Below are 26,726 nucleotides of genomic sequence, written 5' to 3' on the forward strand. Positions count from 1 at the left end.
AGTCTGCCACTCAACACGGGCACCATTCCTCCAGCTTTATGCCATTCAGAGTGATGAACAAGTCTCCTCCCGGCCTCACCCAGGTTCTGGCCAACAGTGCTGAAAAGGCTGACCTCACAGGCAAAGCACCGCCAGAGGGACCGTGAGGAAGTCCTGGAAACAGCAGCCACACAGCCTCACGAGCAAGGGTTGGCACCAGTTACTTTTGCGTCCAGGCCAGGGCCTGGTGTGGTGGATTTCATTTCCTGGAAAAGTGGATCAATTTGCCAAAGGTAGCAGGGAGCTCCAAGACTAGATCTAACGTATCATACCAGGGACCTTCCTGGACTCACCTTTAGTTTCTTGCAGGCCAAGGCTGCTGCCTTATTCTCAGCCTCTGCTTTGCGGCGCCCTTTGGCAACAAAGGTCATGGGACAAGGCCAGAGCAGGGTGAGAGTAGACAGCTTGGTCTTGGTACCCACAGTATGGAACTGCATGAGGTTCTACAAAGAAGGCAAGAGAGACAGCTATAAAATTGCTGGGATTGAAAACATCTGTGGCATTCTCAGAATGCCAAGGAACCCAGAGATGGCATTAACCCCCATCTCAGCAGGTGCCAAACAACAGCCACACAAGAAGTAGCCCTGTAGAGGCAGAAGCAAGCCCCTATGGGACTGCAGCTCCTCAGTCCTGGGCTGGCTTTTGCTCTACTACAATTTCACAGCAGAAGACAGCCGGTGGGCAATGCCACTACCTCCCCTCTTAGCCCACTGTCCTCTCAGCACCTTCAAGGCAAACAGGTGTGGTAGCAGCTGTGGGCTGAAGCTGTCAGCATGAGCTAAAAACCAGGTACATCCTGGGGGAGCAAAAAGGCTTGCACCTGGAGAGAAGCCCTGCCTAACCAAAGCCCCTCAGCCTGGCAGCAAAGATGAACTCACAGCCCAGCAAGACAGCTGCCCACATCCCGACCCCCTCCATTCCTGCCCACCATCCTTGAACAGATATGGGTCTTCCACTCCTACAGTCCCCAGCCCGCTCCCTGTCCTCCTGTGTTTTGATTTCCATTCTGTCCCTGCTGCTTCACCCTCTTCACCTTCCAAGGACCCTGAGCTCCCCCAACTGGCCTAGGTGTGGGCTGGGGGAACAGGTATCCTCAGCCCCTCCACACACCTGTAGTTTCCCTTCCAGCTGGTCTTGGGGAAAACCAGACATGACCAAGCCAGCTCCCCACCCACACACTTCTAGGAGACCCAACTCACCTTAGCTGTGGAGGATGATGTCGCTATCTGAATCACCTTGGCCAGAAGGTTCTTAGGAAGCGGAAACTGGGTCAGAGCCCTAATAGCACTGTCGTCGTCTGTCATTTCAAAGGAACCCCCCCTGGGAGGACCAAAAGCTTAGGTGAAAAAGCTCTATTTCTTCCTGGGACAATTCCACCTCAGGCTCTGAGACCCAGGGGCTAGGACGCTGCGTTGTTGCAGCAGGCAGCCAGGAAGCATAAAAGAGACAGCAGGCTGGGCATCTTTGCTTGTCTGTGATCCTGTCACAGACACACAGCATAGCTAATGCTCCCTCAGTTCCCCCAACAGACAAGAGAGCAGAGGGCAGGGGCAGGGGGCTGGCAAAGCAGTTGCTGGGCCTCTGAGGGACCTGAGTGTGAGCTGGAGGGAGGGTCCATGCTGCTGTTTTGCAAAAGCCCAGCTACACAGTACAAGACCACAGCTGGCTCTCCCCAAGAATAGGCAGATATACCAATAAACAATGGGACCTGCAGGATGAGATGTGGGGCAGGGCCTTCCCCTCTCAGAGACGGCTCCCAGGGAACATCCCCCCATCCCCATGTAAAGATGCAAGCAGCTTCTCCTGCATCCTCTGCCTCCAGCTGTACCTCGAGTCCCTGAGTGGGGTGTGGGAGTCCTGCTGGGTCATGGACAGGAAGTCAGTGACATCAATGGTCCCCTCTTCTAGCTCTTCTTCCTCATCCTCCTCTTCCTCCCGGCCCAAGGAGCGGGAGAGGCCCCCAGGTCCCCCTGGCCGGATGCTCTCAGGATTCAGCTGCCTCCAGGAAGTGGGTGGCATGGTGGGTTCTGGACGCCACCAGCTATCAGCCGGAGAGCCAAAGCGATCGGCTAGCACACGATATTTGGCTGCATCAAATAGCTCGTTCCGGGGGCCCAGGAGCCCCCAACCCTGGGGGGAGGAAAGGGCCATTGTGAGGGTCCATAACATCCTCACATCTCAGTTTGCCTGGAACCTGCTCAGTTACACCATAAGTCCCTCATATGCAGGAGCCACACTTTTTCACCTGTCTACCCACCTCAGCCACTAGGCAGGGACTGGGCACAGAGACAGCACTTCACATGTCTAGCTTTGACAGATGAAAATGACAAGGTAAATTCTTACACCTATTAGACAAAACACACACACACACACACACACACACACACACACACACACAAACCCACCCCAGAGTAAGAGGGAAGCAGATACATTTACAAAACGATCTAGGAAGCTTCAGTGAATACAGCAATTAGAAAATATGAAGCCTACACCATAAAACAGATATACCTTCTGACCTAAGAATCTTACGCTGGGAACATGTTCTAGAAGTAACTTAAAACACTTTTAAAGCCATTTATACAAAAATGTTATTTTAAGATGTGTTATAACTTCATTCTTTTCTAGAGAAAATATCCAAACATATGCTGAGTCTCTAGCACATACAAAACCACAAGCTGACCACCCTGAGCACCATCTTTAGAGATGAGACCTGGTCCCTGCCCTCAAGAAGCTCCGAATCCAAGAGGCAGAACAGAAACGCAGACGACTAGGGTCTAAGGACCAAGAAAGTAAGTGAAAAGCTAGAACAAGGAGCAGAGTATGAATAAGGCACACGCTACTGGAATTCAAGTTGGGAGAGGTAAAAGTGACACAGGAAAGACACGGACGCGTTAACTGGGTTTCTGACGTTATGGCCACATGACAGCGGACGACAGGTGCTAGAGTCCAGGCACCTCTCTAGTGAGGCTTGAGCCCCACCTGACTTGTGACAAGCTGAGGAGCGACCATGCCCTTCCTTCTTACAACTCTCTTCTCAGGTTTCCGAAATAACCAACTATAATTAAAAAACGTAATTTAAAAAAATTCTATTCACAACAGCAACAGAAATCATAACCTACCTAACATGAACTTAAGAAAGGTACAGATTTGTAATTTTTTTTAATACAAAACTTGGCAAAGGAGATAAATTCAGAGAGACATATGTTCCTAAATGATAAAACTTTTATGTGTGAGAAGACAAAAGAGTCCTAAATTAATCCATGAATTAACATAATTCTAAAGTCTGGATAGGCTTCTTGGGCATTTGACAAACTGATTCTAAAGTTCACGTGGAAGAACAGATGCATGAGAACAGCAGGATTCTGTGACAGAGAGAGGGGAGGAGGGCACACCCACAAACATCCACACACACAGAGCCACAGCCACTCAGGACAGGGCAGAACGGGTGCCTGGTGCTTCTGCCATCACTGCCTCACTGTTTACAAGGATGTATGTGATTATATAGAAAACAAACACAGCATCTTTCCCCTGTCCCAGCAGGACAGCATGATTTTCCCTCCTGCCTTACACTCACTCACCCCCCCGGCTCATGCTGTTCCTGACGAATACCCCTGAATACCTGACCTGCTGGCTACTACTGTTCCCTCCATACAAAGCCCACCCTAACCCACTTCCCTTCAGAGCCCCCCGTGCTGGCTCATGCTTCTCCACTAACCCACTCTTCCTCTCTCCTCCTCCATCTGACCAGTCACTGTCTTTTCAAAATCTCTTTAATACATCCTGAAGTCACCTCCTCCACTGCCGATACTGGCGTTCTCACCTATCCAGTGTCCCCATCTCTGATCTTGCCCAATCCCACTCCTGTTGGTGACTACTCTTAAAAGAAAATTTGGCTGTGTCATTCTAACAATTACCACCAGTCAGTAGACCCAGCATCCACCGGATCAAATAAAAATTCCTCCCTGTGACATCTAAGGCCTTGGTGTGCTGGCCCCTCCCTACCTGTCCCTACCATCACCAAGCACTCAGACCCATGCTCACACTCCTTGCAGTTGCTCACATACAGCCGGGTTCCATGCCTCTGTGCCCTGTGTCTGGAGCGCCCTGCTCCATCCCTGGGCCCTGGTAAACTTCTACTCATTCCTCAAGAAGAAGGAAGCTTCCACATGTGGGCGCCTCCCCCTAGGCTGTGGCTGCTCTAAGAGCACTTCCAGTTACCTTTGTAAGCACGAGGGCAATGCTTAAGAACCACATCTGGTTTTAGGGGGAAAGGGAAGAGCTGAAGAACCATGTGTACAGATATTGGGGAATGAAAAGGCTATCAGCTCCAGAATATATAAAGAACTCTTATAACTCAACAACAAAAAGACCTGATTAAACAATGGACAAAGAACTTGAATAGACATTTTTCCAAAGAAGATATGTGGTCAATAAACAGATGAAAAGATGCTAAACACCACTAGTCATTAAGAAAATGCAAATCAAAATTACAATGAGATGCCACCTCATACCCATTAGGATAGTTACTATCAAAAAAAAGGAAAAAAACCCAGAAAACAAGTGTTGGTGAGGATATGGAGAAAGTGGAACCCTTGTGCACTGTTGGTAGGAATATAAAATGGTGCAGCCACTGTGGAAAACAGTAGGGCAGTTCCTCAAAAAATTAAGAATAGAAATTACCATATGATCCAGCAATTCTACTTCTGGGAATTGAAAGCAGGGTCTCAAAGACATATCTGTAAACCCATGTTCACAGCAGCATTATCTACAACAACTAAAAGGTGGAAGCAATCCAAGCATCCATCGATGGACAAATGGATAGGCAAAATGTGGTATACACATACAATGGAATATTATTCAGCCTTTAAAAAGGAGATAAATTCTGACATGTGCTACAATATGGATGAACTTTGATGACATTATGCTAAGTGAAATAAGCCAGTCACAAAAAGACAAATACTGTATGATTCCACTCATACGAAGTACTTAGAGTAGCCAAAATCAGAGACAGAAAGTAGAACCATGGTTACCAAGGGAAGGGAAGAAAATGGGGAGTTGGTTACAGTTTCAGTTTGCAAGATGGAAAAGTTCTGGAAATCAGGTGTACAATAATGTGACCATGCTTAATACTACTGAACTAGACACCTAAAAATGGTTAAGGGGCCGGCCCCATGGCTGAATGGTTAAGATCATACACTCTACTTTGGCGGCCTAGGATTTCGTCAATTCAGATCCTGGGCACGGACACGGCACCGCTCATCGAGCCATGCGGAGGTGGCGTCCCACTTGCCACAGCGAGAAGGACCCACAACTAAAAATATACAACTGTGTACCGGGGGGGCTTTGGGGAGAAAAGGGAAAAATTTAAAAATCTTAAAAAAAAAAGGTTAATATGGTAAATTTTATATTTTGTGTATTTTACAATTAACCACAAAAAACAAAAAAGGCTGAGCATAGACAGGAAACAGAGAAATGGCTAGACAGGAATATGATCCTGATGCACTGCACACAGGCTGGGTTTAAAGTGCCTTCAAATTCCCAAGTGGAGGAGAATTTCTCACCCTCGGCACTACTGACATTTGGAGCCAGGTAATTCTTTGTTGTGGGGGGGCTGTCCTGTGCGTTGTAGGATGTTTATAAGCATCCTTGGCTTCATGCCAGCAGCACTCCTCCAGCTGTGGCCACCAAAAATGTCTCTAGGCATTGCCAAATATTCCCGGGGGGGGGGGAGGGGGCAAAATCCCCCCCAGTAGAGAACCCCTGAAGTAGAGCTACTCAATGGGAGATGGAGATTTCTAAAGGCATTAAACACAGAAAGGAGGGCGGGCCCAGTGGCACAGTGGTTAAGTTTGCACGTTCTGCTTCTCGGCGGCCTGGGGTTTGCCGGTTTGGATCCTGGGTACAGACATGGCACCGCCTGGCATGCCATGCTGTGGTAGGCGTTCCACATAAAAAGTAGAGGAAGATGGGCACGATGTTAGCTCAGGGCCAGGCTTCCTCAGCAAAAAGAGGAGGACTGGCAGTAATTAGCTCAGGGTTAATCTTCATCAAAAAAAAAAAAAAACACACACAGAAAGGATGGTTGAACTTTAAGAGAGATTTCCCCAGAGGGAAAGGGTAGAGAAAAAAGAGATGTTTTTAGATGTTGGGAGAGGAAGAGGAGCTTGGAGTGACCCAAAGAGAAGGAGAAGGAGAGGTAACCCAGGGGCTGAGGAAGAGATACCTGGCAGTGCCAAAGCCACAGAACATCTGAGCAGAACAAGGCCCAAGAAGAGGCTGATAAGCCTGGCAAAGCATTGCTCCATTCAGTCAACAATCATCTGGGGACCACAGCTACCTGTCAGGCACTGCACAATGTGAAATTAACCAGTAATCAAGGCAGCAGCCACGACACTGGGGTAGAGAAAATGCAAACCCAAAGCACAGAGAGCTGTTTGCAGAAGAAATGAGGGGAGGGATCAGAACACTGAAGGTTTTTTCTTAATTTCTTTAAAATTTTTATTTATTTACTTATTTTTTATGAGGAAGATTGGCTCTGAACTAAGATCCGTACTAATCCTCCTCTATTTTGTATGTGGGATGCCACCACAGCACAGCTTGACAAGCGGTGTGTAGGTCCACACCTGGGATCCAAAACCACAAACCCCAGGCTGCCAAAGCAGAGTGTGCAAACTTAACCACCACGCCACCAGGCGAGGCCCTGAACTATTTCTGAAGCCTACAGAAAAGAATCAGAAGAGGAAGGATCTGAAAATTAAATTAAAGTGTGGAAGAGGGGATAGAGAAAAGACACAGAAAAGGGACAGAGAAAAGAGAAGAGTGGTGCAGGGGCCCAAGATAGGAAGGACCTTCCTCCTCAGACGCAGGAAGGAGGCAGGGGCAGTGAAGGCCTGGAGACCATGAGTGGGAGAGAAGCTGAACGAATATACTTCTTATAGCTTTGTCCTTATCAGAGCAGAGATGAAGACCTAGGGACCTGAGGAAAATTCAAGGTTGGCACAGCCACGAAGGGAGTCAATTAGGGATAGAGAGAAAGGTCAAGGAGCAACACTGAAGGTCTAGTAAACGCTGGGTAAACAAAAACTTGAAGGCAACTCATGCCTAACCACTGGGAAGTGAGAGAAATGAGTATCATGCTTCCATCACAAGTAAAATGACCATGTGGCTATAGAGAAAAACTCACATGAAACAATGAGGAAAGAAAAACAAAAATCAAAACAGAAGTATATCTTTGGTGCTATACAGAGAGAGTATTTTTCATAAAGGGGTTCTTCTCTGTGGTTTTTAAACTGCAGAAAGTAGATAACTACAGTAGGAAAAAAAAATCTATTCCCTCACTGGCTGAAAAACAAGAAAGAAACCACAAGGTGGGAAGGGCTCAGGACAGGTGGGGGTTGAACACCCTGTCAACCTCTACCTAGATGCACCTAGCACCAGAGAGACCATCAGTGCAAGAGGCAAGGAGTTTCCCAAGAGGGAGGTCTGTACGGCTTCCACTACGCAGAAGGGCAGGGGAGGGTCACCTTGAACAGCTGGCAGGCCGCAGCTGCAGCCTGCCGCTCAGCGTCGATCTTCTTGCTGCCATAGCCTTCTACCTCCACGCTCTTGGGCCACTTTATGTGGAGGGTGACTTTCTGGGGAGGAGAAGAGAGAATCAGGGCCCTTGCCTCTCCAGACTGCAAAGTTGTTGCAAATCACATGGACAATCAACAGCAAAGCTGTGGAGCTGACTGCAGGACAGAACCCCAACCCCATCGTTAACAACGTGTAAGGCTCTAACTCAGCCATTTGTCCCAACTCAAGTCATTTTGCTTCTTCAGAGTGCCATGTTCTAGCCAGAGGGCAAGGTGGGACCCATCTTTAAAGTTAAAAATCTTCCTTCGAAATGGTTTGCCTGCAAGCTTCTGTGAGTCCCAGGACCTACAAGACTCTAGGAGCAGGAATTCACATTGTCAATTCTAACCTTCCGCAGTTCCAGTTAGTCAACACGGGACCAAAACTAGGGATCAGTGCAGAGACCTGTCTTACACAAGATGACAACTCCTCATTTCACCTGCCCTGTGTTCCCTTTCCTTAACCCAGGCTCTCCTTCAAACCTAGCCTTGCTCTGAGATTCTCTGTTGACCATTTTCAGTTCAGAAAATCCACTCTATGGCCTCTTTGACAAAGAAATCTGAAGGAGAAAAGGGCACCCAGTTTCCTTCCTGAGAGTCAGACAAACACGGCTCCCTGCCACCAGCAGTTACCTTTTTCTTCGGCCCATTTGTGTGTACGTAGACCAGTTTGTCTTTTGCATGTGAGATGCCAAGGGCCCTTCCAATCACACTGTTGAGAAGGTTTTTGGGCTGTGGAAACTCTTTTAATAGGTCCCTAGAAGCTAAGAAAATAAGAAGAAAAGCATTATAGTTGTTCTCTTTCTTTTAAAAACTCCATGGGGTATGAATCAAGGCAACCCTGGACTAGATACTGAGGATGTTGGCTCATGACCCCAAACAACCCAGGAGCATCTTAGCAAAGGATAGAGGAATGGCTTCAGGGCTTACAGGGGACAGTGAGGTAGACCCACCTGCACGACCATCTCCTGAAGAAGGGCCAATGACCTACACACCACAGAAGGAACCAGACAGCATCCTCTCCCCCACCCGAGCACCTAATTTAATACATCAGCTACAGAAGCCCAGATGACAACAAACTCCCCCAGTTTGATGTCTGAAAGAAGGCACTAACAACAACAACAACAAAAAACACCAAAAATCTACCACACACACAAACTGGAGATCAAGACAACGCAAGGTCTCTCTAAAATAAAAGACACACAAAAGGGAGGACTGGTTCCAGAGTCTGAACACCAGGCCCCAGTTCTCAGGTGTACCTCAGCACCCTGCAAAAGGCCTCCCGAGAGCCTGGTTATGTGTAGGAACACTGAATGGAGACCTCCACAGCTGAGACACAGGCATGAGCTATTCCTCACCCAAGTCTGCTGGAGTCAAGTGGAGGCAGGATGCATCAGACACCATGAGAGGCATCTCACTTTTTTTCACTTGTGCTTTGGATCAATCCTAGAGCAGAAATGGGTGAAATGTCCACCCAGAGGCAGCTTGTGCCAGACACAGGGCTTAGCCAGACCATGAAGAAGCCTGCTGGGAGCAGCTAAAAACAGAAGGAAGGGTCCCACAGCACCAGAGTGGCCCTTCAAGAGATGCAGGGTCAGAGACTAGAGAAAGAGATGGGAAGCCTTTTCATTCTCCACTCACACTCTCTGGCATTATACTCAACTTTAAACCAGCTCCCAAAAGGAATCTGTAGGGAGTACATATATGCACACGTGAACCTGCATGCATCAATCATAAATCACCTAGGGAGCTTTTGCACAGCACTGGACACACTGTTCATCACAGGGCACTTGAGAATGGTGGTGATGTTGGGGAAGGCTCTGTATTTTGAAAAAGCTCCTCCAGGAATTCTGATGTAACCCTGCTGTCTGGGTTGAGACTGCTTCCTTGGGGGCAGACTCCTACATCAACTGGCTAGGAGGGAGGATTCTGCCTGCCTCTGTCTCCCTCTAAATGATAACTTATAATGCAACTAAGAACCAAGCAGTTAAGAAACAGTATCTAAGTAGACTCAAAGGGGTTTTATCCCACTGAGCGACCCAAGTTTAAGTAATTAGACCTATAGATAAAACTACAAATGTGAACTAGTACTCCCTCCAGCTCTATAGCACAGGGAGCGCCGGTTCTATGCAACCTTGATGGGCAGGGATGCACTCCTCAGTTTCATTCGCTGCAACCTTCAAGACGCACAGCTCTGGGGTCCACTAGAGCAATCATTCCATCTTTATTTGAGATCCTCAAGTCCCAGGTGTATTTTGGGCTCTTTCCCACACTGGTGAGGCTGTGCTTACCCTTGACCCTCTAACCATTGACCACCCATCCTGGCAGGAGTTGGACTTTTACCTGTTTTCCCCCACTCTCTCGAGGTGCCACACCTCTCACCTATTCTTGCCAAGTGCAGGCGCTCCAGCCCCAGAACCTCCACGCTCGGGGTCCATTTGGGCCCGTACCACACTCAGTTTTACAACAGCAGGGCTGCGGCCCGCCAGCGGACGGCGGTCTCGGCCACTATCGGGGAGAGGGCCCCGGCCCACGCCCGTGGCTCTGCCATCCCCAGGAGTCAAGGGCGTCGCGGCTTGGCCGCGCCTGCCACAGCCCTCACCGTTTACCATGCTTCCGTCGCCTTCCCCGGGCCCGCCGGGGGCCGCCCCCGCCTCGGTCTCAGCGGCCTCCTTGGTGCAGTCGGGGCGGGCGCAGCCTAATGAGAGGCCGCGCGAGCGTCCCTGTCGCCCGGTGGTGTGGGGACCCGGCGGCCGCAGGCGCGGAGAAACGCCGGCGGCCAGGGCCATGAGCCTCCTGGCGGCCGCCATCGCGCTCCCGCCGGCCCCAGCAGCCCCGGAGCCGGCAGGCACATGGTAGAAGGGCGGAGCGGGCGGCCCGAGCGCTGCGCGCCCCCTGCCGGATGGGCGGACCCGGGGTGGGGGCGACCTGAGATGGCCGGGGCTGCCTGGCTCCAGCCTCGCACAGACCAAGGCCTCCAGCAACCCCAGGCTCCAGTCAACCGGTGGGCAGGCCGGGCCCCGGGCTGGGACCCTGCTGAAATCACTCCCCCAGTAAAACTAAACCCACAGACTCCTCATCTGAATCTGAGGCAGGAAAAGGGAATGGGATTTCTTGGGAAATAGTGCAGGCCTTAGCTCAACATCCATTCAAGGAAATAAAGTTCCCTCTAGGTCCTACCGATTGCTGGTAAATACCTGTCACATACCCTGACAGAGTGGCCTGGACTCCAGCCCCCACAGTTGTAAGATAATTGCTAAACTGGGGCACCCCCATCGCATTTAATGGCTTACAAAGTAAACATAGTGAAGAATCTGGAGCCAGGACAGGGAAGACTTCTTGAACACAAGCAGACCAGATTTAATCCCCGGGGCTGGAGTCACAGGTGAAAAATACCCGACTTGGACACTGTGCCCAAGAACTGTGCTGGTCCAGCAGTGAGAGTCTGAAGCTAATGCTCCTTACTTGTTTGAAAGGCAGGTAGATTCTGTTTCCAAACTACCATGCTTGGATTCTTGCCAGGCCCATTCCTCTTCTGCCTGTTATGGCACTGAGAAGCGCGGCTTTGGGTAAGCTGGGAATCAGGATGAATCTGCATGCTGGGGCAGTGACAACGACAGCAAGGGGCCTCAAGGTCTCAGTCCTTTGAAAGGAGGCCTTGGTCAGAGGTTGGCAGTGCAGTTGAGGGTAAGCTGGGAGGGAGGGTTTTGTGTGTTTTATAATTCTAGATCCGACTCCAATGATCCCTTGGAGAGCTTGTGAAAACATTGCTGGGAGCCACCCCCGAGTTTATTTATTAGGTCTGGAGTGGGGCTCAAGAACCTGCATTTTTAACAAGTGCCCAAATGATACTGAGGTTGCTGGTCTGGGACCACATCTGAGAACTGCAGGCCTATGGCAAGAACACAGGATTTGAGTCCTAATACTTAGGCTTATTCCCAATTCTACCACTTGCCAGCTGTGAACCTTGGGCAATTTCATCAATTGGGAAAATCAGGACAAACTTGCTCCTCCAATTTGTTATGGCTGTGGTCAGCATAAACTGGGATGTTTGGAAGGCAGCTTTGCAAAGTGCTCTGTTAGAGAAGCCACTGTCCTCTAAGGTCTCAGACAACAGGGGACAGGTCACTGGGAGAAAGACCCAGGGCAGGGCAGGGCAGCTTCAACTCCTGCTCCTCGATTTTCTCCTCAGTGGGTTTTTACCAGGAAAGGGGCAAAATGGAAGGTGTCCTTGGCAGCAATGAACTGACCTCACACAAGGGGATACCACCATCTATATCAAACACCCCAACCCAGATCATCCATATTGGTATGGCAAGACCCATGGGGCAGAACGTGAATCTCCAAGGGCTTTGAATTTGGCCAAGTAGCACTTTAATTTGCCAAAAGCTGAGGAATACATTCAGCTTCAGTAGTTCTCAAGGATTGTTAGCAGCCCAAATTACCTCAAAAGAATCCAGAAGCTTATCAAGCCTGGTAGTGGCAGCACTGGCTGAGGCCAAGTTTTGAAAATTGTGGTGTCCGAAAGCTGAAGGAGACAACAGCCTAGATGAAAAGACCCTGCCTGGAAAACAGCCTGCGCCTGTCATGGTGCATCAGGAAGCCCTCAGTATAGCACTCTGCTCTGACAGCTACTTAGTTTTAGCTACTTAGTCAAGCTAAGGTTGAAAAGCTATCATTTCATGGATCTGCTTCCAGAAAGGCCAAAGCGGAGTGATATACACAAAGCAAGATTAGCCATGAGTTGTTAACTGTTCAAGCTGGGTGACAGATATTTGCAGGTTCATTGTACTATTTTCTCTGTTTTAGAAAACATATTTGGAACAGATGTTTAAAATTTTATGTAAAAAAAACCCATCAGCTAATGTCAACAAACTAGTTGGTTCTCAGGGAGCCTATCCCCTTTTCCTATTTCATTTACTTCATCTGGGCTCTAACAGCTGGTATCACCTTGAGCAAATATTTCACCTCTGCAAACCTCATTGCCTCTTTAAAATGAGGGCAGTTCCTATAGCAGCTCTTGAAACCCTTCTGGTTCTGTAATCGTCTCCCCACTGGTCTAGAGCAGGGGTTGCCAAACTATAGCCTGCAGACCAAATCCGCCCACTGCCTATTTTTATAAATAAACTTTTATTGGAACATAGCCATGCTCATTTGTTTATGTATTATCTATTTTCACACTATAATGGCAGAGAAACCATATGGCCTGCATAGCCTAGAATATTCACTCTCCGGCCTTAAAGAAAGTTTGCTGACTCCCACCGTAGAGGACCTTGAGGGAAGTCAGGGGGCTCAGGCATGCTCCCCTTCCTTTCCTCCAGCATTAAGCCTTCTCCTCCACTCTCCATCCTTTGGAGAGAGAAAGTTGACTCCTTTGCCTGTGAAAAAGGAGGAAAATTCTGAAAAAAGAAAGGGTTTACTGGCTCAGAGATCTCTCCATTCACTTCTAGCTCAAGCACGACATCCGGTACTAAATGACACCTAGCAGCACGGAATCAAAGTGTAAAGGATCTGCTGAATACACCGGAGGATTTTAGGATTCTAAACTTTGAAGGCCATGGGAAAAAGAAATAGGAGGAAGCCTAAGATAGTCCAGACTTTGGGCAGACCACAGAACTTCTGGAGGGAAAATGAGAGGGACCACCGATACCTGAAGAAACCAGTGGTCTTGGCCAACTTTCTGTCAATTCAACCATAGTTAGATATTGTATGGATGGTCAAAATGGCAAGAAATAGTCCACTTGGTTGCAATGAGAAAGGTAAGGAGAACGACAGGGGCCGAGTGGCCACCCTGCCCACCCTACCCATCCTCATGGCCTTCCTGTCCACACATGTGAAGTCACAAGGTCCCATGAGGTAAATCACCGCATCAAGAAGAGGGAACACATCTGCATGAGGGGATGGACAGGAAAGACCAGTCCTGTGGCCCCCAGGATCCTGAGAGAAGGAGTGTTATCCCATGTTGCTTTCCAGTGCTCTACATCTCAGATCTGCGTGGGTGGGAAAGATTTGCAGGTGAGGCTTAGAGGTGAGTTTCTTAATTTATTCACCCTTTACCTTGGAAGGAGGCCTTGGTAAGAGGTTGGCAGTAGAATTTGGGGTAGATTGGGAAAGGAGGTGATAGTTTCTTCCAATCCCAAATCTGACTTTGATGGGTGCTATAACCTATTCAAGTGGCCACCATTTTCTGAGCCCTGTTTTCCTATCTGAACACCAGAAAGACTGTTTCTGCCAGACGCTTTCTTCTTAAGGGCAGAGGCACCAGGAAAGCCTCGAGGGAATCAGAAAGCATGGCAGAAAGGTCCAACAGTCATATGTGGACTAAGAGGTCTGTTGCTTCTGTGATGAAGAAATGGAGACAAGAACACTTTCTAGCTAAAAAAAAGAGAGAGAGAGAGAAGGCAAAGACACATAAACCCATGGATGCCTTTTGCAGGCGCAGCTATAAGGCAACAATCAGGCTCAAGGAGTCTGTGCTCCTGGGGAAGACAGGGCGGGGCCTGTTGGGCTGCCCCACAGGGACCAGCTGCCCCTCCCAAGTGCAGCAGCCTTCTCCTCTGCATGTGCTCAAGGAGGCACTGCCTAGCCGTGCTGCCTGGTTAATCCCAACTAACCATCTTCAAGCTTAGCCAAAGCACATCTGACACTCTCAGAGCCACTCACCTGCCATGTTGGAAATGTTAACGTTCAGCCTTTTCGAGTTACAGGGCATTTTAAGAAAGAAAAAAAAAAGGGCAATCAACTCTTGTTTTGGCAACGGGAGGGGGGTGGCATTTCTTTAATACCTAAGTCAAATGGTCAGAGGGGCCAAAAGTACTTATTTCTATGCTGCTGTCCGTAGTCAGGGCCACTGTAGCAGGGTGGTGTATGTGGAAACTGCATGGACATATGGCAGCAGCATGTGCTGCAGAAACTGAGGTGCTCTGTGCTCCCCGCACCCTTCCTGAGCTCTCGACCTTCAAAGCACTTTACAGACAGAGCCTAAAGTGGACATGCTGTCTCTACTTGAGGCAAAGACTCTATGACCTAAAATAGTGTTCTTGTGCCAGGCAACTGGGGGAGGGGTGTGAACAGGCAGCCAGTGGGGTGGAGAAGGGCAGCTGTCAGGATAAGGAAGAGGCCACCAAGAGCACTGGTCTTAGCAGACCTGGAAAAGACCTAACTCGGAGGGAAGAGAGGAGTTAGGACAGAGGTGCTTCCCTAGGTCCTATTACTGGCCCTGTCCCTGAGTACCAGAGGGACCTAAGGTGAGCTCCTACCTATCTGGGTGCTCTGACATTTTCTCCAATCAAAAGGAGAGCCTACCTTGCCAAATGAACTGAGAGGCACATTTTAATGTCAGTAAAGTGCTTTGAGGTGCCAGGGGGAGATAGGGAAGTGATTTGCCAGACATCCCCAAAGCCTCCAAGAGGGAGGGCAGTGGGCTGAGTCGAGGCTCTCTATTGTTACTCTACTACAAGTGCCCTGCACTTTCTAAGCCACATTGGGCCAGGGACTGCCTAGAAGATCCTGCAGATTCTCCATGCTAGCGCCAAACACCCAGACTGAGCCTAGGCTTTATTCCTGGTCACACAAGGAGATCAGAGGGTCTCAGCCATGTGGCCAAGGATCATAAAATAACCCAGACCTTTCCCAATGATCTCTCCCTGAGAGCTCCAACAACTCTGTTACCCCACTCCTCCTCACTCACTTTCCAGAGGCCCATGGCCCTGGCACCCGGGCTCCTGCTGCCACCCACCTTCCCACAGACCCTAGACCAAGCTGGTGCTGGAGGCAAGGCTCCTCCCTTACCTCGAGAGATGGTCCCTCCAGGGGCAGGGTTGACACACATGGGTGGAAGGCGGGGCGGGGGAAGTTTGCACTGACGCTGCCTGTGCTGGGTCCGATCTGGGGAAAGAGAGAGGGCATCAAGGTGACGTGTTTTCACCCCTCATAGTTACAGACCCCTGGAATGGCTCGCCCCAGAGGATCCGTGAAGGACCCTGAGCAGCAGGGCTGATGGATGGCATCTGGAGCCAGACACAGTTCTAAGAAACAGTGCTGATAATGCCACACAGAAAGAAGGCAGTTGTCTTATATAGGTGTGATACATGGTAGCCTTGTAGAGAACTTTTCTTGGCTCTCAAAAAAGTCCTCAAACTCTCCTCGTTCCCTTGGCCACCCTCTATGGGTTGAACACCCATCCCACGTGCTTCACCAGAGACTGGAGTTGTGAGGATGAGACAGTGCAACAGTTGAAAACTGAAAAGTCAAGACATCATGTAAAGACCCTGGGTTCTTCCACTTCTCTGTTTTCCACTTATGGTAGCTATCTCTATCTCTGCTATGGGTTCCCCAGACAGCCACTTCAGCCACCAGATCTCAAATTATTCTTTCCCTCTAAGAACTGGGCAAGAGAGGGACTAATTAACAGTCAGGGTCCTCCCTGAGAACCAAGACCAGATCCACACTACCAGCCTTCTCCCTCTTTCTAAAGCTTAATGATTTGCCATCCCAAATATTTCCACTCATTTGGAGACTAAATACTACTTATCAGTGACCCATAAAATACATTTTTATTAAGTTCCAAAACTTTGATAGACATTAACTAAAATTAAGACACTCACTGATTATTCCATGGAAAGGTGGAAATCTATGGATAAGGGATGTTCAAAATCTTTAAAACCACCTAAATGGTGAAAATGTCAGAGACTCACTGTCTGGAGAAAAAGGTGCATAAGCTCTTCTCTCTCTCTGCCCCACTGGTTTTGGTATAATAAATGGGGCAGGAGAGGAGCAGGGAGAGACAACCACACACACTACACACTTGAGAAACAGCCTGCTCTGCTACAGTGCTGCCCATTTCTATAATGCAAATGAGCTCATATAGATTTGGTAAACAGGGTAATGATATCAGTAAAAAGAAAGCACCCTTGGTTCAAATGTAATTTTTCTAAGACAAGGAAATTGAAAAAGCAAGAGTGGAATTATAGGGGCTGGACCCGTGGCCGAGTGGTGCAGTTTGTGCGCCCCGCTTCAGTGGCCCAGGGTTTCACAGGTTCGGATCCTGGGCACGGACATGGCACTGCTCATCAAGCCATGCTGAGGCGGCATCCCACATGCCACAGCTAGAAGGACCCACAACTAAAAATATACAACTATGTACTGGGGGGCTTTGGGAGAAAAAGAAAACATTAAAAAAACTTTTTTTAAAAAGTAGAATTGTAATTTTCAGCAGGAAAAGGAAAAGCCCTTTCAGTTATATTTTTAAAAAACTAAAATTGACTATAAGAATCAAGGTGGTGGATACATGAGTGTTCACTATATAATTTCTTCACATTTCAGTATTTTTGATAATTTTCATAATAAAATGTTGGGGGGGCGGAGCAAGTACTTGTACTTAGGTCCTCCTCCCCGACACTCCTAGCTGCACACACTGCTTAATGGCAGCCCCAGTGGCTCAGAGCTCCACTTCCACCTGTATTGCCTCAGCAACCGCCAACTCTGTTCTCATCAGAACACTCTTTGTACAGTCTTAGCATCACACTGTGCTGCCTGCCTTGGTGGTCCAAAGCATCTTCCCAGGCACCAATGACTGTTTTTGTCCTACTCTGGTCATAAAGTTGCAGTTGTAATGCCTCAACGCTACTTTTCCCATAAGCCTTCTTGTAATATTATAGGTGTGTAATTTTGCAGAAAACATATATAGTGTTACAGCAGAAACGCCTGTAGGGTCTTCCGGAACAAAGTGCCTAGGATCAAGATTTATCTTGGAACTAATTCCAGCTATGCCTTGAAGCTAAGGTTGGAAATGATCAGCTCAATCTCTCTGTTCTTGTTTGAGGAGGGTCCTCATTCATATCCAGGAATGCTGGAGTGAAAAAAAAAGAATAAATGATTTGACAATTATTCATTATTTCATTAAGCATTTCAGTAATTGGGGGAAAGCTGTTACAATCCCACAAAATATCACTGAGCCCTCTTGTGACCATGGAGCTGGAGAAAAACTGCACATTCTTGCTGTTGATCTAGTGTTTTTTTGTTTTTGTTTTTGTCTTAAGATATTATTTTTCCTTTTTCTCCCAAGCCCCCCGGTACATAGTTGTGTATTTTTTAGTTGTGGGTCCTTCTAGTTGTGGCATGTGGGATGCCACCTCAGCATGGCTTGACAAGTGGTGCCATGTCCTTGCCGAGGATTTGAACCGGCGAAACCCTGGGCCGCCAAAGCAGAGCGTGCGAACTTAACCACTTGGTCATAGGGCCAGCCCCAATCTAGCATTTTTCAAAGTTTTGTGCTGACTGTAAAAGACTCAGCTTGCTCATTGTCACCTGATTGTGATGGCATTACAGCTCAGAGACAAGAAACCTCTGTTAAGATGCTGGCAAAGGCAATAACTGGTCACTTACCAGGCACAGAAGCATTCTAATTGGGAGGTGTTGGCAACTCTGTTAAATTAAATAAAAGGAAAGATGGTAGCCACAATACCCAGTGAGCCACCATCCACAATGCTGCAGGGAACTGCTGTGGCCATTACCTTCAGAACCATCAAATGGCCCATCCCATTTGATTATAAGCCCCTGAGCACCAGAAAGCATCTCTGAAACATAGCTGTCTCCACCCTCATATCTCATACACAACAGGTGCTCAACCATGCAGCCACCCGGCACACCACATGCTGAGGCCAGCCTGCCACTCTCCAGCAAAACATTGGCTACAGCGATGCACTCCAAATAGGTCAACCTGCTCACATTTATCAAGGGCCTGCCAACCAAAGACTAAGGGCCGGGGAGAGATCACAGCCAAGCACTCTCCCTACATCGTCCCTCATCTTCACTATACGCCTGAGGATAGGGGCTGGGAAACAGGATCAAGTAAGTTAACATCTTGCTAGTGTTAGTGGGGACCAGATTTGAACCTCAGCCAGCTGACTCAAGCTTTATACCGTGTTACACTTCCTCTCAAGATTCATGACACCCTAGGGAGCTCATAATCTCATCATGAAGAACAAAGAAACAGGGGCCAGCCCAGTGGCGCAGTGGTTAAGTGCACACGTCCGCTTCTGCGGCCCAGTGTTCTCCAGTTCGGATCACAGGTGCCGACATGGCACCGCTGGCAAAAGCCATGCTGTGGCAGGCGTCCCACATATAAAGTAGAGGAAGACGGGCACGATGTTAGCTCAGGGCCAGTCTTCCTCAGCAAAATGAGGAGGATTGGCAGTAGTTAGCTCAGGGCTAATCTTCCTCAAAAAAAAAAAAGAACAAAGAAACATATAAAAACTCCATAAGAGATAAAGAACAGTCCTAATCAACAATAAAAGTATTGCAAAGCCACACATGACCAATTGCCAAGGTCATGATGCAAACCACAAGTGATACCAGCATTCAGAAGACAGGAGAGGGCATTCACCCTTATAGTCAGGAAACTGTGAAAAGACAGGTTTGCCTGAAGGAAATTATTCAATGCAGTGACTCTTTCTGATTAATGGCTTTCCCTGAGACCTTCAAGCATAAAACGGTTGTTAGTAAAAATACAACCTTTACCTGTGTCGAAAGCAAGGCTCAAAATCAGACTATGTCTGATTATTAAGTCCTGAAGTTACTTAATACTGTGGATTGTGAGTTTACCAGGTGTCAGGCCCTATATTAAGCTCTTTACACATATTAACTCATCTGATCCTTGAAAAACCTTATGAGGCAGGTACTATGATCTGTCCCACTTAAATCATGAAGGAATGGACGCACAGAGAGGCTCAGTCACCCACTCAAGCCTCTTTGGCCAGCGAGGTGCAGAAGTATGATGCGAACCAAGCATCTGGGTCCAGAGTTTCTGCTCAGTGAGGCTATACTGCCTCCCCCTAACCGAGTGCTAACGATGTCACCCCTGATGGAAAGCCTCTCAGATCAACCTCAGCCTAGAAAGCAAATTCAAAAATGCTATAAAGGAATTTTGCCCCAAAACTCTCACTTGGCACGATCTCCCTATCACGTCAGAGTTAAATAACACAGGAAAAAGGCGGATTGTGATTTTATTGGGCTCTCCATCTCTTTAGGAAATCAGTGCTGTTAATTCAGAGACACTCCCATCATAAGAGAACCTATTTTCATCCAACTTTTTACAAGCAGGTGGGCACAAAGCCCACTGATTAGTAGGTAAACACAAAGCAATTAAGTGTACTTGATTTTCAGCTCAAAATGTACTGTCCACACTAATCTCAAGTTCAACATTTCCCTTTTCAGACACAGTTAACCAACAAAACCAGGATGAGACAGATTAATTTTTTCATGCAATATGAAAACAGATGGAGTGGCTCAAGACAAACAAGGAGGCAGGAAGAGGCTGCTCTGAGCCATTGTACACCCAGCCGTCCTTCTGGTCCCATTCAATGGATTACACAGGGCACCACTTGGCCAAGGCTTTTCAAGCCTCTAGGAACACAAGTTGTAGAGGAGACACAATTGGAAGATTCTTCTTAATCAGCAGTTATGGAAGGCCTGTTATGCTTCTCATTTACTTGTAAAATATTCTCAGACAGGAGCCTCATGGTCAGTTTGATACAGGTGACAGGCCTTTTACTCTTTATTCTCTTAAAGGAGAAGTCATTCTCTTAAAGGAGAAGTCACAAAGCCCTCCAGGATCTGACCCTTGAAGTCTTCACCAGCTATATCACTTCCTCTAAGCAGCCCTGGAATGCTACCCTATGGCCCTGCCATGGCTCAATTCCGCAATTGCTTATGCGATCCTCTCACCCCATCTGCTAGAGCATGATTTCAAGACCTGCCACAATTTCTATGACCATGAATATAACAATGACTCAATCCACTTCCACCAGTGTTTACTGAGGCCTACCATGGGCAAAATGCTATGCCAGGTACTACGGATGATAAAAGAGCACAACAGGCCCTGGCTGCAGGGAGCTTCTAATCTAGTGATACAATGATTAATTCAGAATAGACTCAGCACAAGAAAGTACAGATACGGTGCAAAGGAAAATCCAAGAGAGCAAAGATTCCATTTGGTTGATAGAGTTAAGAAAGGTTTATGGAGGAAATGGTGTAAAACGCTGGCCTAGAAAAATAGGTAGGATTTCAACAAGCAGGGCATATGTGTGAGAGGGCACTTGGGGAGGGGTGGCAAATGTATATAAAGACCCAGACAAGGGAAGGCACAGGTTATAAGCACCATGCAAGAGGAAGGCTAAGAAAGGACTTTTGAAAGTCACTCAAAGAAGGAATCTAAGCACTACACATTGGTGAGGGAAAAAGATTTTCACAGGCTTCACAGCTCTCCACCACAGGGAGAAGGGGCATGAGGTCACAAGCACAGTTACATTCTTACCTTTTCTGAATGAGTCCAGGCTGAACATTTCTGGCCAGGAGGAAAAGCTGGAATCCTAAGAAGAAGGAGGGCCAAGAGACAATGGTTAATATTCCTGGTCCAGGAACCCACAGAGAAGACTTCAATAACTTCAATAAAGAGCACTGTCCAGAAGATGAGAAAAATGAAGCTCTTCACTAATGAGCCCCAACTGCTGCTCCCAGTCTCAAGAATGGAAGGGCCATCTCCACTCTAAAGTAATTACATGTCTTTGTTTCTAAGTGAGAGCTTTCTTCTTTTCTCTGTCCTAAACTCCCTGAACGCTGCTAAACAGAAGGGCATGCATTTCACCATGAGAGATGTATATTTCCACCTCATCACAATACTTGCAATTTTCCTGGGACTTCTAGGGAGAAATGAAATTCTACATAGACTCCTTTTCTCATGTGGCATCAGGAAATGGGACTGATGACTGCCTTATGGACAAGTTTACTGGGCTTTCACAAAACCTAGCCAAGCCCCTAGGAATGGGGTTTGACTGATAGTACCAAAGAATAACTATACAGTGATTCAAAATAACAAGATTTTCATAGAGGAGTCTCTATGAAATAATAAATATTAAGTTAAAGTTCAACTATTGGCCAAAAATTTGGTTCATTTAGCTCATTAGCATCCTTAACGGAGGGATCTACCTAGAGACTTTGTATCACACATACACAAATAAGTGATACCTCTGGTTTAACAATTTTGTTTTAAAAAACACTCAAACTTAGACTTAGAGATGTTTTAAATAATGTACTACTCCCTGGTTGGTGCAACAACCTTGTGTGGCCTTAGTTTAAAAACATCTACATAATGCTTTAGCAAATCAGGATAATGTCCCTCATTACTAGGAGTCTAATGGGGCCTACACTCCTGCTCCTGACTGCTATTCCCTCTCATTCTCAAATTGTGGGGCGGCGGGGGGTGGAGGGCTGACCTGGGGCCGAATCTTTCAGGTCCATAGCAGGTCTGCCCTGATGGCCTCCTCTCCCCCAGAGATGCCGGAAATTTCAGCCGATAGGATATGGTAGCTCAGAGAGAAAACTTCAATACAATATCAACAATGATACAATTTACTTTAAGAAGTTACATTCTATAGACTCCTTCTATCCCAATTAAAGGAAAAAGGGTGTAATTTGAGATTCTAATTTTAAAGAAAACCTGAATATTACAAAATCTAAAACATCTAAGTGATTATTATGTAAGAAACAATACTTTCTTGCTAAGAAATTGTAAGTTAATTTGCTTGTAAACAGAGTCTTGGTTTAGCTTATAAAAAGTCCTGATGAGGGGCTGGCCCCGTGGCCGAGTGGTTAAGTTTGCGTGCTCTGCTTCAGCGGCCCAGGGTTTCACTGGTTCGAATCCTGGGCGCAGACATGGCACCGCTCAACAAGCCATGCTGAGGCGGCATCCCACATGCCACAACTAGAAGGACCCACAACTAAAGATACACAACTATGTACCGGGGGGCTTTGGGGAGAAAAAGGAAAAACAAAATCTTTAAAAAAAAGTCCCGATCCTCTTCATATCAACCAAGGCTCATATAACACTATATTTTCCTGTATCAGCCTAAAAAATATAGTATGAGGTTCAAGAGAAGATGTTTCAGAGATATTTTAGAGCTCTAGAACATTTCCTAGAGATCTAAAAGAAAGCTGTCTTCATTGTAAAACAGTATAATGTTGGAAACGTTTATGGTTCAGAGTCTCTTAAATAACTTAGAGGTAAGTAAAATAATATTGTATCAAGATTTCTTGCATAATGAAAGACCACTTAATTCCAGGAAGAGTCACTATGGGATGATTCAAGGACAGAGAGATTCTATAACAGCTAATTAAAAATGACACCCTTCTTCCAACATAGTCACAAATGGATTTACTACATGCCTTTTCCTTTACAGTGTGGCTGAGCATGAGATCCACCACTGCTTTGTGTGCACGGCTACATCAACTTACCTTACGAGAGCAGTGACAGTCTCAGATCTTGAAGACTTCTGAACTGCAGCTGAATTCTCTCCTTGCTATTCCTCATCACGAGGCTGGGCCTCCTCCTGGGAAGTACAATGCTGGGTCACTAAAATGATGGCCCCCGCAGAGAAAGAAAGTTGCTCCGAATCATTGAAATTCATTTACTACTCTAACAACAAGGACAAGTTTTGTTAGTGGCATGAAACACACACACTGGACACATTGGCCTCACTTCAGGACCTGCTCTAGACCCACTCTAGACCCATCAAATTGTGAGCTGCCCCTACATCAGCACCTGTAAGATACCAAGAAAGAGATGTCGTTCATGTTAAAGAGGGACTTGTAATCCCAAAAGCACCTTCTCCAAGGACTCAGCAAAAGCTGCTTCAGTTTTGAGTTCTACTCTCAAGACTATAATATGAACCTACGGTAGATAAAGAAGCTCTTCCAGATTGGGAAAATAACAACTAAATGTTGAATACCATTTTTGGAGTCTACAAAGTACTTCCACAGACTTTATCTCACTTAATCTATGCAGCTACCCATCGAGGTAGGAATTATCTTTCCCAGAAAAGGCTACACAACTTGCCCAAGATCCCATAGCTGCCTCAGGGTAGAATGGAAATCTGCAGTTAGGTATTGGGCTCCAAAGCTTTGCATGCTTGTACTACATTACTTTTTTATTTCCATGATATCATGCTATTGCCTAGATGTCCCATGGTTCAGTCTTCAAAAGAACACTTTATACTGACATCTTCAAAGGTTGAAAGGGGCAAGAAGGGTCCAACTGATAAACCTGGGACTACAGCTACATAAATTAAAACACTTGGAAAGTAAATATCTTTTGGAGGTAAAGGGACAACCTACACAGGTAGAAAATGCAGCAAAGGATGTATTTACTGCACTTAAAACAGATACACAAATAAAGAGCACTATCACAAATCCCAAATGCTATATTAGGAAAAGAGTTCTCTCTTCTGGAAACTCCAATATTCCAAGATTTAAGTGTAAATTATAAGATGTAGTCAAGACCCACAATGACAGTGGGATTACTGCCTCCAAAGAAACTGTGAGGGAAACCACCAGACAATGTCTCATTTCCCTCTGGCCAGTAAGTTGCAACCAAAGAGTCTGCAACTGGCCATCTGCAGTCCACCTGCTACAGTGTATGGCAATCCCCTGTGGATTGGGGCTGCAAAGTGGGACAACCTTTGCCTTGCAAAATCACAATTAAGGTGACCAATGTTGCTACACGAGGACTAGCTAGACAGCATGCTGACGCGATACTCCCGGCTTGGGGATTCTGAGGACCCCTGGGACTCCAGTTCACCGCAAACAAAGGACCCAACATGCATTAGGTCTTCCCCTGCGAAATGGGGCAAGTCACCACCAGGAAACAAAGAACACCTCACCCCTTGGCCTCCCCCAGTGACAAGGTCGGTGCGAAAGGGGACAAACCAGGGGGGCCAGAATGCACCAGGCCTCCCTTTGGACAAACGGTCCAGACGGCACGGGGGGCAAACAAAGGTCCCAGGGCACTCCGGAGGCTTCCTCCAGGCCCTGCTTCGGGAAACGGAGCATCCCCTGAGGCGGAGGCGTTGTTGCGCCAATGAAGCGGCCTCTCCCGCGGACCCGCGGAGCCCCTGGCTACCAGGCCCGCCCCGGCGGACCAGTCTGGCCCCCGCCCCCGCCCTGGCTCCATGGCAACGGCAGGCCGAGGCCTGGCTGCTCAAGGCTCGGCCCGGCCGGCTTCCCGGGCAGGCCTAGGATGCCTGGCCTGCTCCTCGGGCCCGCCCGCTTCTCCGCCCGACTCTCCGCCAAGCCGGCGGTCGGACCCGAGCCCCTCCTTGCGCCGACCACCCCCGGCCGCGGGAAGCTCCTCGAGGGGGCACGAAAGGGGAGAATAAAAAGCCCAATTCACCTGTTGTTACAGATGTGAAACAAGCCTCGGTGCACCGCGCATGAGCCGCGGCCCCCCCCCCCCACCACGGCGGGACTACAACTCCCACCAGCGGCGGCGCGGCCCCTTCCGGGTTCCGTGGCGGAAGTCCCCCCGTCCGCCCCGGGGCTCCCCGCCTCAAGCCCCCAGCCCCGCCTGCCGTGTGGACCCCGCGTCTCAGCTGGTCTCCAGCGGGCCCCCAGCTACGGCTCGCAGTGCCCACCCCCCCCCCCCCCCAGGGCTCGGGCCGCCGGGCCGCCAACCCGCGGCGAGACCCCGGCACCTGGCCCAATGTGGGGCGGCCGCGGAGGGCGCAGGCGGGACTTCCGGCAGAGTCGCGAAGGGAGTGGGCGCGCGGGCGGCTCTGGGGTCGCGGAGGGAGCTGGCCAAGGCGGGCTCGGTCGGAGCGGCGCACGCTGCCCCTCTCGCAGTGCCTTAGCGTCCGGAGTGTGCGAGCGGGAGAGCTTTGGTGTCTTCTGCGCGCCCCCTCCCCCGTGCCTCCGAGCGCGAGTTGGGACACAGGCGGGTCAGGGCTGAGCAGGGAACGAATTCCAGCTCGGGCTCCCGGCTCCCACGCGCCTTCCCCGCCAGAGCTCCTTGCCACGCCTCTTCTCTTCTCCATCTCCCCTCGATCTTCTGTTTCTTTAGGGAGGTGAGAATTTCTGCCTTACGAGAATGTTAGGAAGATGAAATCAATGTGATGGTGCCTTGTGAACTGTACAATGCTAGGGAGAGAACAAGGTGGCACTTGCGGGTTGCGGGGAGACCGCAGGTCAGAGTGCTGCTAGGTGGGTCTGGAGGTCCCGCCCCATGCCCTCAGAAGCGAGAAAAGACATTGTCCCTGTGACCTGCAGTCGTCTAGATGAGACTCCTGTGTGAGTTCAGTGGGATCCAACTTAAAAAGGAGAGACCTCAGTATGGGTAGCTCTGAAGCTGGCTCAGGATTTTACAGTTGGAAAGACCTGGAGTATGCTTTTAAAATGTGGTCATTCAGAATATATGAATAATCCGTTCAATATCCCGTCATTTTTGTCCAAACAAATTCAACAAGTATTTTTTTCCTTTTTTTTTTTTTTTTTTGGAGGAAGATTGGCCCTGAGCTAACATGTGTTCCCAATCTTACCCTTTGTTTTCCTCCTGGAAGCCCTAGTACATAGCTGTATATCCTAGTTGTAAGTCCTTCTAGTTCTACGTGGCATGCCGCCGCAGCATGGCCTGCCCAGGATGCGAACCAGCTAACCCCAGGGCACGGAATTGGAGCTCACAACTTAACCACTGGGCCTCAGGCGGGCCCCTCAACAAGTATTTCTGCATTGGACAGAAGGGTAGGGGAGGTGGGTGTGGAACATACATCATTCATTCAAATAATCATCACCTATTCTTAACAGGGCGTGGTCCTTTCGTGGGGGGTGATCCCCCCCGCACAGACATTTGAGTGAGCTGTGTAGCAGTTGCTAAGCAGGTGTGGAGGATACAAAGACCCTGCCCTCAAGGGGCTTAGGGCCTGGTAGAGAAGGTGAAAACGTTGTCCCAAGTAAAGAGAAAGTGGTAAATGCTGGAGAGGAAGTGTTTCCGGGGGTTCAGAGAAAGCAGTAGTTACTCCAGAATGGCAACATCAAGGAGAAAGAACCATGTGAGAAAGACATCCAGGTGGAACAAGGGGCAAATCCTAAGAATATACAGTAGTTGGGTATGGCCAGAGAGCTGGATATGTGTAGGGGCTTTAGAGGAGACAGAGCAGAAAAAGTAGAGGTGGGAATGCTACACTAAGGGATTTTGACATTATTTGTAAGCAGTTGTTTTTTGTAAGACATTATTTTTACAGTTCTAAG

At 48.2% G+C, this 26,726-nt stretch overlaps 1 protein-coding gene across 29 annotated transcripts in view; it reads right to left on the reverse strand.

Annotated features, from left to right (window-relative positions):
- DHX30 (DExH-box helicase 30) overlaps nt 1–25,531 on the reverse strand; it is a 31,590-nt gene extending 6,059 nt beyond the window's left edge. Inside the window, exons 1-13 of one of the 29 annotated variants that reach the window (XM_070237803.1) lie at nt 24,877–25,111; nt 22,944–23,038; nt 21,926–22,032; nt 20,968–21,022; nt 15,444–15,539; nt 14,316–14,344; nt 12,098–12,180; nt 11,118–11,295; nt 8,286–8,416; nt 7,563–7,673; nt 1,868–2,169; nt 1,239–1,359; nt 333–482 (exon numbers count right to left, since the gene is read on the reverse strand). In XM_070237803.1, coding sequence (XP_070093904.1) covers nt 333–482; nt 1,239–1,359; nt 1,868–2,169; nt 7,563–7,673; nt 8,286–8,416; nt 11,118–11,250 — 948 coding nt within the window. In that variant the 5' untranslated portion in view covers nt 11,251–11,295; nt 12,098–12,180; nt 14,316–14,344; ... (3 more) ...; nt 22,944–23,038; nt 24,877–25,111. Of the gene's footprint in view, nt 1–332; nt 483–1,238; nt 1,360–1,867; nt 2,170–7,562; nt 7,674–8,285; nt 8,417–10,254; nt 10,612–11,117; nt 11,296–12,097; nt 12,181–14,315; nt 14,345–15,443; nt 15,540–20,967; nt 21,023–21,925; nt 22,033–22,943; nt 23,062–24,876 lie in introns of those variants that run through there. The other 28 variants (XM_070237799.1, XM_070237817.1, XM_070237804.1 and 25 more) reach the window with 28 other exon arrangements.
- Between the last annotated feature and the right edge of the window lie 1,195 nt (nt 25,532–26,726).

Source organism: Equus caballus, chromosome 16 (assembly GCF_041296265.1).
Source record: "Equus caballus isolate H_3958 breed thoroughbred chromosome 16, TB-T2T, whole genome shotgun sequence".
In the NCBI taxonomy this organism is placed as follows: Eukaryota; Metazoa; Chordata; class Mammalia; order Perissodactyla; family Equidae; genus Equus; species Equus caballus.